General features: G+C 48.2%; 1 protein-coding gene across 1 annotated transcript in view; it reads right to left on the bottom strand.

Annotated features, from left to right (window-relative positions):
* The window catches only part of CPAMD8 (C3 and PZP like, alpha-2-macroglobulin domain containing 8), a 65,463-nt gene that overhangs the window by 4,647 nt on the left and 49,707 nt on the right, over positions 1 to 11,109 (bottom strand). Inside the window, exons 38-43 of the mRNA XM_025210315.1 lie at positions 9,036 to 9,110; positions 8,095 to 8,200; positions 7,900 to 8,010; positions 7,051 to 7,263; positions 6,570 to 6,644; positions 2,077 to 2,245 (exon numbers count right to left, since the gene is read on the bottom strand). Of these exons, the coding sequence (XP_025066100.1) occupies positions 2,077 to 2,245; positions 6,570 to 6,644; positions 7,051 to 7,263; positions 7,900 to 8,010; positions 8,095 to 8,200; positions 9,036 to 9,110 (749 nt within the window). The remainder of the gene's footprint in view (positions 1 to 2,076; positions 2,246 to 6,569; positions 6,645 to 7,050; positions 7,264 to 7,899; positions 8,011 to 8,094; positions 8,201 to 9,035; positions 9,111 to 11,109) is intronic.

Below are 11,109 nucleotides of genomic sequence, written 5' to 3'. Positions count from 1 at the left end.
CTGCAGCCGCTGGCATTTCCACTGCACTGTGGGGACACGGCTGGGATGTGGTCTGCTCTTGCACACTGAAGAGACGTGGCAAAAATCTCTGCTGAGAAGCAGCGGGTGCAGATGGGTGCAGCCATGTTAGGAGTCTGAAAGAAGACCTCTGAGCAGCAGGGGAAGCAGCAATTAAAATATTAGCCAGCAGAGCCATTCTGAATTTACTGGAATCTCAGGGCTGGGCTGTGACCTGCTGCCTTCCACTGTCACCTATGTCTGGGAATCTGAAAGCTGAAGTCTAAGAGACTAACACTGGAAACCCCAACTCCAACTCTCTTCCCAGCCACAGACCCAGTCCAAGGACCTGGTCCCTGCTCAGCACGCTGACTGAAGTCAGCACCTGGAAAATGTTTTTAGAGAGGAAAAGGAGCGGAAGGCCAAACTCGCTCCTCTTTGTCTTCATGTGGGCACTGTTTGGCAATAAAGTAATCTGCATTCTGGGGAGCCCTATAAACAATATGAATCAGGCTTTCTTCTGTTTTCTTTCATGAACAAACACCCCCGAGAAGGTTTCCAGTTTGCTCTGGGCTCTGGCAACAGTGGAGGCGGAAGGATGAAACATCCTGGTTATTTTGCGGCAGGCAGCTGTGTATACCACCTCCACGGAGTAATTGGAATGATGTTGCTCCTGGTGCCAGCAAAGGAGACACCCAAAACGTTTCAGGAATGTACAGCCTCTGCTTTTCTTTACGTTGAACCATTTGTCGATTAGACTCAAACTCTCATGCTCAGGTCAAGTTACCCTAAAAGAGCCCAGCCTCCGATACTGAGGAGGGTTCTGCACTGGTGGCAGCCCAAGGGCCACAAAGGCTGTGAATACACAGAGTACTGGGGTCCTGCTGGGAGCAGAACAGAAATGGCTGGTAAAATCAGGCAAGCACTAAGCATGACACTGCCTCAGGTCAAATTTATTCTCATGCTGGGGTTACAGAGAGAGAGAGAGAGAGAGAGACCAGGGGGCAGAGGCCAGGAGGCTGCAGGCTGCACTTGGCAGAACCTGCTCCAACATAAATGGAGTTCACCTGCCGGCCCCTCATCCCTGCTATCACTGGCACTCTTCCCAGGCAGAGCCTGCAGCCATGCCCAGGACTGTCAGACTTTTACCCCTTGTGGAGTTCTCAGATGATTTAATTTTTCTCTTGGAGGACTGTCTCCTTGCCAAGTCCAATGAGCATGGAGGTGTTAGGGAAGTCGTTCCCAGGAGGGCAACATGCTGCTAGTGCAGTGGGACATTAAGGCTGGAGGCAGCATTAACCTCTAGCTATGGCACAGTAAGCAAAACACATTGCTTTTTATTACTGTAACTTGAAAGAAAGCTCCTCAGCCACCTCTTCCCAAGAAGCAACTCAGCCGGACACAGGGGCCTGGACTTGGCTTCTTTGTGTAGCTAGGAAATGGTGTTTGTGAAATCCTTGTACCATACAAAACACTCTGAAGTGGTCTAGGGGGTCTGAATTCCCACCCCTGTTCCCACCTACAGGGACAGCATATTGGTCTCTCATCCTTGGAAAGACTCCTAATAGGGTGAACAAAAGGCAGGAAAATTGTCAGAAAAAATAAGGCTGAGTGCCCCCAAGGAGCTCCTGCCACCCCACGGGGAGGAGAGGCCTACAGTTCTGAGAGCATCAGAAAGTAGTCGTCATTTGGTTTCTGTTCTGCAGCAGGTCATCTGTAGGAACAAACTCGTACAGGAGTTGTTTCTGAGCTTCTTCTTTTTATTTTAAATTATACATTTCTGTTGGAGAGAGAATATAACAAAGAGAAGTCACTCTCCCATCACAGATCTCTGTACAGCAGCAGTTGAACCCAGCCCTTTCTACCTTAAAATGCCTGTTTGGAATTGAAAGTTGCAGGCACTGAAGGCTCCCAGTGCCAAACCAACATTGTCCTAATCCCCAGCAGCGCTGAGGTCAAGGGAAATGGCAACGCGATCGTCAGAAGCCCCTACGGCAGATTCACTCTTGACCCAGAGGCATGGCTTCGAAGACAAGCCAGATCTAGCCCTGCCCTGGCCCCCAGGCCTCGCTCTCTCACCATTCTGCTGTGGTCACCACTCCCTGAATTCTGTCCCCTTCCCTCGGGGCGCTGCTGGGTGTTGTCAGCTCTGCTGCCATCTCAAAGACATCCGCTTCAGAGACATAGGGGTCGGGGTCGTACTCGTAGGAGTAGTAGGACAGGTCCGACTGGATCACGGGGCCTTCTTCTGTGCAAGGGAAACAAATGAAGCTTCAGACTGACACTCACAGGATGAACTTTAGCCAAAAGGGGATGGCCCTTGGTAACACTTCTGCTCTGCTGCATGTCAGGCATAGGGTGGGAGGGTAAACACAAGAGGAAGCATGTTAATCAGTGGGGAATCCAAATACACTTCAGAAGAGCCAAAGCCCTGGTGCCTCATGAGAAAAGAGGGAGCAGTGTGTGCCGGCAGCCCAGAACAACGGCATGCAGGCAGTCCCAACTCCAGGCCACAAGCAGCGGAGCTGCTTTGCACCAGGATTTTCCACAATTCCTCCTCTGACAGGTAGGAAAACAAAAAAAAATAAGGGCTCTAATTTAAAAATAAAAATCTTAAAGATTGTCCATTTAGTTTGCATGTGTCTCAAGGAACAGGAGTCAGGACTTCTGGGCTCCACACCCAGCTCTCTCTCCTGATTCTGCACTTCATACAGGGCAAGTCACTTCCCCTCGAGCCATTGTTTCCACATTGGTAAAAAGGGCAGAAGAAAGCTGCAACAGCTCAGCGAGGTGCTTTGAGATCACTGTGAAAGTGCAGCTTTAGGCATCATCTTTACCAATGGGTGACAAAGCCAGACTCCATCAGGGGTGAGACATCATGCACCTTCTGCCTGTTCCAAGAGGATCAGTTTTTAGGGCTGCTCTTTCTTCAGGCAATCAGCTCACCGATTTTGGCTTAACAGGAGCAGGAGGGAGTCCCCCAGCCCCTCCCTCACACAGAAGGCAGGGCAGGGTGGCACTCTCCTGACTGACTGGTTCAGAGAGGCAGGAGCGTTTGTAGGCGACAGCTGACTTTGTCCCACCTGCCCTGCCTTCCGCCCGAGTTCAGACTAGCCCAGCAAGCCACCTCTGCCTGGGCAGCCTAGTGAGTGGAACTAGGGGGACCTGGGCTCGTGCCACGGGGGATGAGTCTCCACTTCAGCTCCGTCACAAGCCACAGAGCAACTTCCCAAGCATAAAGAAAGGGATGGAGCCATTTGTTTGCGAGAGATCGCTCACTCCAGGCAGAACAGGTTGCTGCCCTCTGCTCTGGGGGCACTGGGTCCAGAGTGTATGGAAGAGAGCGGGAACATCCTTGGGATACAAACAGCTCCTTTCTGTTGCAGCTTGAATGAAGCTGCCTTTTCCCCCTACTGGCTCCATCTGTGCAACTATTCCAACCCACGCCCAAGCAAACTGTTCTTTCCTTTACTTGCTGTGGGGAGGAACAGTCTCACTGCAATATTTGCTTTATTTAAAGCGAACTCTCTCCAAAGCCTTTGAAAATGTTTGTTCTCCAGAAATAAAAATCCTGAAGGCCCCTTTCCCTGTTGCCTTCCACACCCCTCCAGCAGCAGGTTCAGCCCTATAGCAAGGGACCACTTTCCCGACAGGAGATTCAGTCTCCACATTCACGCCTCCTTGGCCTCCTCTCCCAGGGAACCTGCCAGGCTATGAGGTCGTTCTATGGCTGGATGATTGCCATCCACCAGGGACAGGACCAAGATCACAGACCCCGCTCCTTTGAGGAATGCAACTTTCAACTCCAAACAAAGATGAAAGGTTGGTGTTTCCTGTTACACACAAACCGCACCCTGTCTTCAAATGCTTGTGCCCTGGCCAATATTTGCTGAACATTGAAGGGATGAAAGGAAAAGTGGCCCGCTGCCAATCCAATCCATCCTGAGGAGCACTGCTCCTGGAAAGAACGTTACAGCCGGCTGGTGCTGTGGTGTGGCCCTATGGGACGGAGGGAGGAAAGGGTGGTAGGTTCAACTCTGAGCTTTGGAGCTGGGCAGGAAGCAGTGCCTTCAGCACCTGGGGCACAGAAGGCTTTGGGCCGTTTCACAGAGCATTAGCGTGCTTTGAAAGGCCCTGAAAATTTAAACAGCAGCCACAAAGGCTGGAGGAATGAGATGCACCAGCAGACTGCAGGGTCATGCCGGACCCGTGTGGCCCGTTTAGATTCTGCTCCCAACATCCGATTCGGCAGCAATTTCCCAAGAGGGAAGAAGAGTCGTGGAAGGCAATCCAAATCCAAATGCTGCTCCCAGTTCCCACCCCAATGAATCTCTGCAGCCTCTCCAACATATGGGTTTTCCCCAGCACTGCTGAAACCTCAAAGGGGCAGAGAACACCTTCCCATTCACAGCGTCAGCCTGAAAACACACTTCTCTAAAACAAATGTGATATGGACTCCAGGCCCCTCAAGTCTCCATCACCAGCCCCAGAGACTGGAACAGCTACTGTCAAAGATGTGGCACAGCCCCCAGGTTTCTCAGAGCTACATACTACTATAATCTAGGGTGGGTCATGCACCCCAGGCCTCACTCCCTGCTCACTGCCATTCCTGCGAGTAATGGTACTCACTGCAGCCGTCCTCCTGCATCGAACAGGGCTGCGCTTGCAGGAGTGAGCCCAGCTGCACCGCACAGCCCCACACTCGGTTTGTCTCGCTGTTTCCACTGCAGTTGTCTAACACAGCCAAGGGCCGACAATGAAAGCGTCTGTCAGACCAAACAGACCCACACAAGTCAGAGCAAATTCACAGGGACTGCACACAATATAAACACCACAAGACGCTGTGAGAAAGGCACTTCCTGGAGATTAACACTGAGTCCACTCACCCCATCACTCCCCCTCTACCCTAAACTTGACTTGGCTCCTGGAGTTTTACATCCTTTTAGGAAATCACAGATTTAGGTATGGCTCATCTGAGCTTTCACTAGCGACCCAGAGCACCTGAACTGACTTAACCAATCACATGCTTTGAAGCTAACAAGCCAATGGGACCCGATGGGACCCGTGTGCAAGAAGGGATTCACTGACTTGTTAAACTTGGATTCCTTTACCGTGCGGATGACCTGAGAAGAGTCCAGAGGATTAGGGAGAATCACATGCTGTGCACTCCTCCTGAGGCAGGATTTAGCCAATTTGATTGAAAAAAAAATGTTCATTATCAGGGCTGCTCAGGCAGCTCAGCACGGAAGAGCATCTGCTAGCCTGGAGGTTGCCTGCTTCTTACTGCTGTTGGGTGACAAAATACTAGGAGATCCTACGATCCAATTGTTCAGGGGACTGATTCATGACATCCAAAGTAAGACACCCAACCTATTAAAGCTAAAGGTGTCTGTCAATCCCATCTCTACTGCTGTGGTTAGCAGAGCATATGGCTGCCCATACTTATATTCCAGAGGGTTTTCCTTAGGTGACTGGTTTGAAGGATTCAGATACAAATCAAAGCCAGAAATTCAAAGCAAGACAGGTTTACACATAGCTTAAAAGAATACAAAAATCTCGATCGCAAGGAGTGGATCTATGCTGAGCAGAGCACACACTGAAACAGTTCAAAGCCCCAAAGAGGGGCCACCCAAAGAAAGGTACCAAACAACACCTACCATCTCAAAATCTACTCATCAGCTTCTGCGGAGTCAGCAAGGGCAGGAAACCAGAAAGGGGATCACAGGATGTTAGCAAGCTGGTCAGAGGACAGGGAAGAGGGAGAGCAACACAGCTGCTGCCTGTTTGCCTCCGGCTGCCCGCTGCGAGACTGCTCCCCCTGAAGAGGGATTTCTTTTGTTGAGTTCTCGGGAGAGCTGGAGGCCATGGGAGAACTAATGAGGGGAACGCAGCCAGGAAGACCCCAGGCTCATTTTATTTACTAGAAAAGGTGCAAAACAAACTACCCTATTGACCCCCCACTGCTTCCCGGTGAGATTTATTGTAACCCATTTTGTATTGCAAACCTGACCCATGAATCTGGAAAAAAAATTCCCATAAAGTGCCAAATAAAGTGAGCGGCCAGATTCCCTGCTTCATTCAAATCAAAGCAGCAGTTCCTTCCTCAGCTCTTTTACCTTTCGTTCACTTGGGCCCTTCACTCCAGGCAGACTCAACCAGGATCAGAGCAGCCATCTCAAGAACCGTACATCACATCTAAGGATAGACTCCGTTCAGCTCAAGTTTTCTAGTTCATCCAGAAGGAGTTAGTTGTCACTTACTTGCTAGGACACACTGCACCGATCTGATCTCCAAGGGGAAATCCCCAGTCAGTGCCAGCCCTGTTCCTCAGTGATAGCCGCTGAAGAGAAACCCTCACAAACCCAGCCTTGGAAGTCAGCTGCCCCTCCCTACAAGCATCTTGATGCCACTTAGGACTTCAAGCTGCACGGTTGTACTTCTTGAACAATTCAAAGCAAGCACTTCAGTCCCTCTGCTCAAATCTGTTTCAAACTTGTATACAGTTTTGAGAGTCACCATCTTGAACCTTCTCAGAGAAAAAGGGTCTTGGGTAAATTTGGAGACATCATTACCTGCTTGCGTTTGCTGAACACTGGGCTGGTCAACAGTGTGGAAAGGATTCTCCCTCTCTTCTGGTAAACTCTTGGCTGCAAAAACAGGATACAGTTGCCACAGCGTGGGTTAAAGAACCTTTATAAAACCTTTCATCCAGTGTGGTCCAACGCACTGCCACACTGCTTGCAATGAAGATACACTGAGAATACACTAGGGGCCACATCTCACCATCTCACCGGGTTCATTTATATCCAAGACATGACTCTGGAGAGATACAGACATTACCACTGAAATTCTTACGTTTCGTTCTTAAGAGCTACAAGCCCAACTGTGATCTCTCTGCTCCTGACAGATGCATTGCCCAGATCACAGGTCATGAGCTGCCGGACAGGATACCCCCTTTTGCTTTTGCAGACTGTGTTTTGAATCCTGTACTTGTCCAAATCACATGCACTACTTTGGCTAACACAACAAAAAAGGAAACTATAAGCAACTTACAGGCAGAACACTGAGACATAGGAATTTGTTCTATCCTTGTATTATTCCTGCAGGATGCTACCTCCATTTGGCAATGGTTCTGATACATCAGCCCGTCAGACCCACACACCGGCTCCCCATCATAGCCACAGTCTCTAGAGCACATACACTGCTCAAAATATTCATCTTCCAGGCAGCCGAAAATGTTGTTGCATGGCCCAGAGTGAACAAAACCTGAAAGGGCAGCGGGAACATCAGAAGCAGATAGAAGAAAGGATATTTTTATTGTTTTCTTATGTTTCATAGACGTTTTTATAAGAATTCCCTACCACTCTGTCATAGGAGCTTAAGAAGTTGTGGGAACAGAACTGCCTTTCTGAAAAAGCCACAATGAAGCAGACTCCAACTCTGAATGGTACAACTCTCCCTCCCTAGCTTGGGCAACACACTTGTCTCTGGGAAAGGTTATTGTCACGGCACCTAGTGAAATTAATCTGTCTTTTCACACAATGCCCAATGACGTGGGGGAACTCTCAAGCTATTATTGAGGCTGAGAATTAAGAAGATAAAAAAGAAAGACTTAACATCTATGCAAAGCAGCAATCCCCTTTGGGTAGATTATTCCACAATTATACTTTGCACCTCTCCTCTACAGGATCCAGAACTAGTCACCATTAGTGAGAGAAGACCAAGCTAACTGTGTCACTGATGTGATGATGTCGCAGACTTCTGTAGGCTGCCACCCTGGTAGTCTCAAGACTCGGATATAAAGCCCACATTGAAACAGTCAATTTTGGGTCCCAATCCCTGAACCAGGCTTCTCTGCAGTCCTTTCCAAAAACAGCCAGTTTTGGCTTTCCTGTGACTTACCAACCCACTGACTAGCTGAACTTTCCACCTCATTGCATGTTGGCCCATCACACAGCTCACGAGCAAGGGGGCTGTTTTCGCTCACATTGTAGAAACGAGTTGCTTCAAATGCTACAGAGAAGCAAGAATGACAAATTATTCAGAACCACAAAGAGAGGGTTCTGGATTAGCGAGATCCAAAGGAAAGCAGCCTACCTGGCTCATAGTAATCATACACTTTGATGGGAACAGGGGCTGTTTTCCCAACTATATACTCTCTGAAGGCTTGAAACTTTACACAGGTCATGCACTGGCTAGGAATCTGTATGAAGGACATAAGAGTGCTAGTTTAGCATACACCACAGCTCTGTAAATCAGCAGAGTAAATTGGTTACTCTATACCATTCATAACTTAATATTGTGCAACAGATACCTGCACTAACAACAGTGCCTTCCAGGATTTAAGCTGCTTCCAAAGAATGCTAAAAAAAGGCCCAGCTAACTCAGTAGAATACACAGGGCTCAGCTGGACCCTTAAGGCACATCTGCACTGGGGACAGGATGAAAGCAAAACAAAGGCACCTGAAACCCATGCCATACTCTCTGGGCTTGCATATCGCCTCATCCATAAATTATTCTGCAAATGAGACTTGATGAGTGATTCCATCACTGATGAGCGAGAAGAGGCGACAGAAGAGGTGCCAGTTCCTTCTCCTAGATATGTGCTAGCCCTGCACAGCCAGCACATCTGACTCAGAATGCACATCACAAAGGGATCTCTTGAGTAAAGGACCATTTTCTCCTAGTACTCTGACACTCCTAGTACTTGGCGAGTCAGGATCAGACCATCTTGCAGCTAAGGCTAGGTAACAGCAAGTATCAGCCCAGCACTTGGAACCAGGAGAACAGGGTTCTGTTCTGAGCTCCTGTGTGATCGGGAGAAAGCTACCTGCATTCTTTGTGCACACATGTCTTTCCTAGAAGTATGTCCAACACCTACAAGTCCCAAACTGGCTCTTGAAGCCTGGCAATTAACATCCACAGAGATCCTCATGTGAAACATTTCAATTCATTTAAGCCTGTCCAACAATCCAGTTGCCTCTTGTTCTTATCCTCACATTCAAAATCAACAAAACTAAAGAAAACAAAGTTATTACCTCGTCAAAATAAAAGAGAACTTTTCTTCCATCAACTTCATATCTTTTTAATCCAATTTGCTTGTTCATTAATAACTGGAAAGAAATGAACAGGTTCAGATTCATCTCATTTTAGCAGTCATCAAAAAGCAAAGATTTCTAAAGGCTTAGAAAAAGGCAGCTTAAATCCTAAAGAAAATTAATCTCTGCTGGGAAATGACCTTTGAGGATGAAGAACTGAAGGTGGTAGAACAAGGGTCAAAGGCCCTTCCAGACAAATGAGGAGGAAATTAAGTTTGTGCTTCTTTGCTGCACAATCCACTGTCTGCAGCGTGGAATGTCCTGAGAAATGCAGAGCTATGGTTTGCTTCCCAGCCCCGAGGGGCGCGCTTATCCCTTTGGAGCTTGTTGGACAGCTCACCCATAATCTAACTGAGTAGTGCCCAGAATACTTTCAGTCCCAAAATTCAATCAAGTCCCCAGAGACCCCAAAACACTTGCTAGATTGAAGCTTCTTGTTTACACTCCTGCAGTCCACCACGGAACGATGCTGTTGGATAATACCGAGCATTAAAGGCCCCCCTCCCACTGCTGCCAGCTCAAAAACCCAAAACATTGTTCTGCCAAGAAAATTAATCCCTGCATTTGAAAAGAGCAGCCACTTGAAAGAGCCCTCAGCATCCTCCTTTTGGGAGAATGGGGTCAAGCCAAGCCCCACAACTTGTACTTCCTCTCTGGAGCAACAAAGACATGTAGTATGTGCTGTGCCAGCTATGCACAACTACATGCTTTCTACGCATTCATCACATACCACAACAATCCATACACACCAGGGGCTTCAGAGCAAGACCTGCATGTCTGCCCCATACTGACTGCTGGTTTTCTGAAATCTACCCATCGCCCTGGGGAAAATTCCCTGTGCCACGTCACCTGGGCTGACTTCCCGTGTCACGTATAAGGAAGGACTTGTCCTTAAGGGAAATGGTCAAGAGGATTTAGCAGAAAAATAACTTGTCTATTGTCTTACTGAACCATTCATCAGGAACAGATCTAGGACGGAAGTAATGGGCCAGCATGCTAGAGCAAGGTATGAGAACAGTGATTCTCAGCCAGGGTGGCACAGCACCCTGGAGTGCCTTGAGATCCTTTCAAGGGTGCTGCAGGGTGCCATGCAATGTTAGTACTACTAGGTGTGCAAATAAGATTCACAAGATAAACTAAGAGATTTCAGTTTCAATAGAGAATTGCTCTATTATTTTTCTGTAGTCAAAACAGAAGTGAAAACCAAGAACTGGCATTTTCTGAGGGATGCTTTGAGTCTAATGAGGGGTGCCTTGAGGCTGAGAACTCCTTACGAGTCAAGATGCTCAAGGTCTATTCTCACCTCTGCTCCACTTACGTGATTTGACCTATTAGTAGTATCATTCCATTTGTGCTTTGGGATAACAGGATTACTTCCGCAGGGGAAGGCAGGGCAAGGTTTTTAATTCTTTTAGGAGGTACAATGTGGGGCTAAAACATACACATTGACATTCACCAAAACCTGCTACTAGCAACTTTTAGCGGTGAATTTCTTCAGTGTGCTGCTCACAGCTGTAAAACCCTGTACGCAGCTTCCTGCTATTACTATAACAAGCAAAGGAGCATGTGTTTAAATCCCACACAATGTGGAAAGGGCCAATTTAATTTGTTCTTATAACTTGAGAAGCCTGGTGGTGGTGGTTATTACTCAGCAGTGGACGGCTGCAGACAGCCATTTTATGAGGGCTCAGAGAGCCTGGCGCCACCGGGAAATGCTCTGCTCAGCTAAAGTTGCATTCTTCTAGTGAAGCTTGATGTATACCAGCCTGCGGTGACCTTCTGCCCTTGTCGACACCCAGCATTATTAGAAGGATTTGTGGCTGCACAGGCAGGGGGCTGCCGTCAGCGGGCAACAGAGTCTTCATTAACCATCCTCGTCCCTGGAGCCACACGCGAGTCCTTCTGTGCATAGTACTCCCTTGTGAGGGCAAGCAACAAACAAGGAAACCTGATTTATAACCCAGGCCACCCCCTCCCCAACACAGGGAAAAAGGACAGGACAGCAAGGAAATGC

Source organism: Alligator sinensis, unplaced genomic scaffold (genome assembly GCF_000455745.1).
Source record: "Alligator sinensis unplaced genomic scaffold, ASM45574v1 scaffold1354_1, whole genome shotgun sequence".
Lineage (NCBI taxonomy): Eukaryota > Metazoa > Chordata > Crocodylia > Alligatoridae > Alligator > Alligator sinensis.
This window is presented reverse-complemented; position numbering and strand designations above follow the sequence as displayed.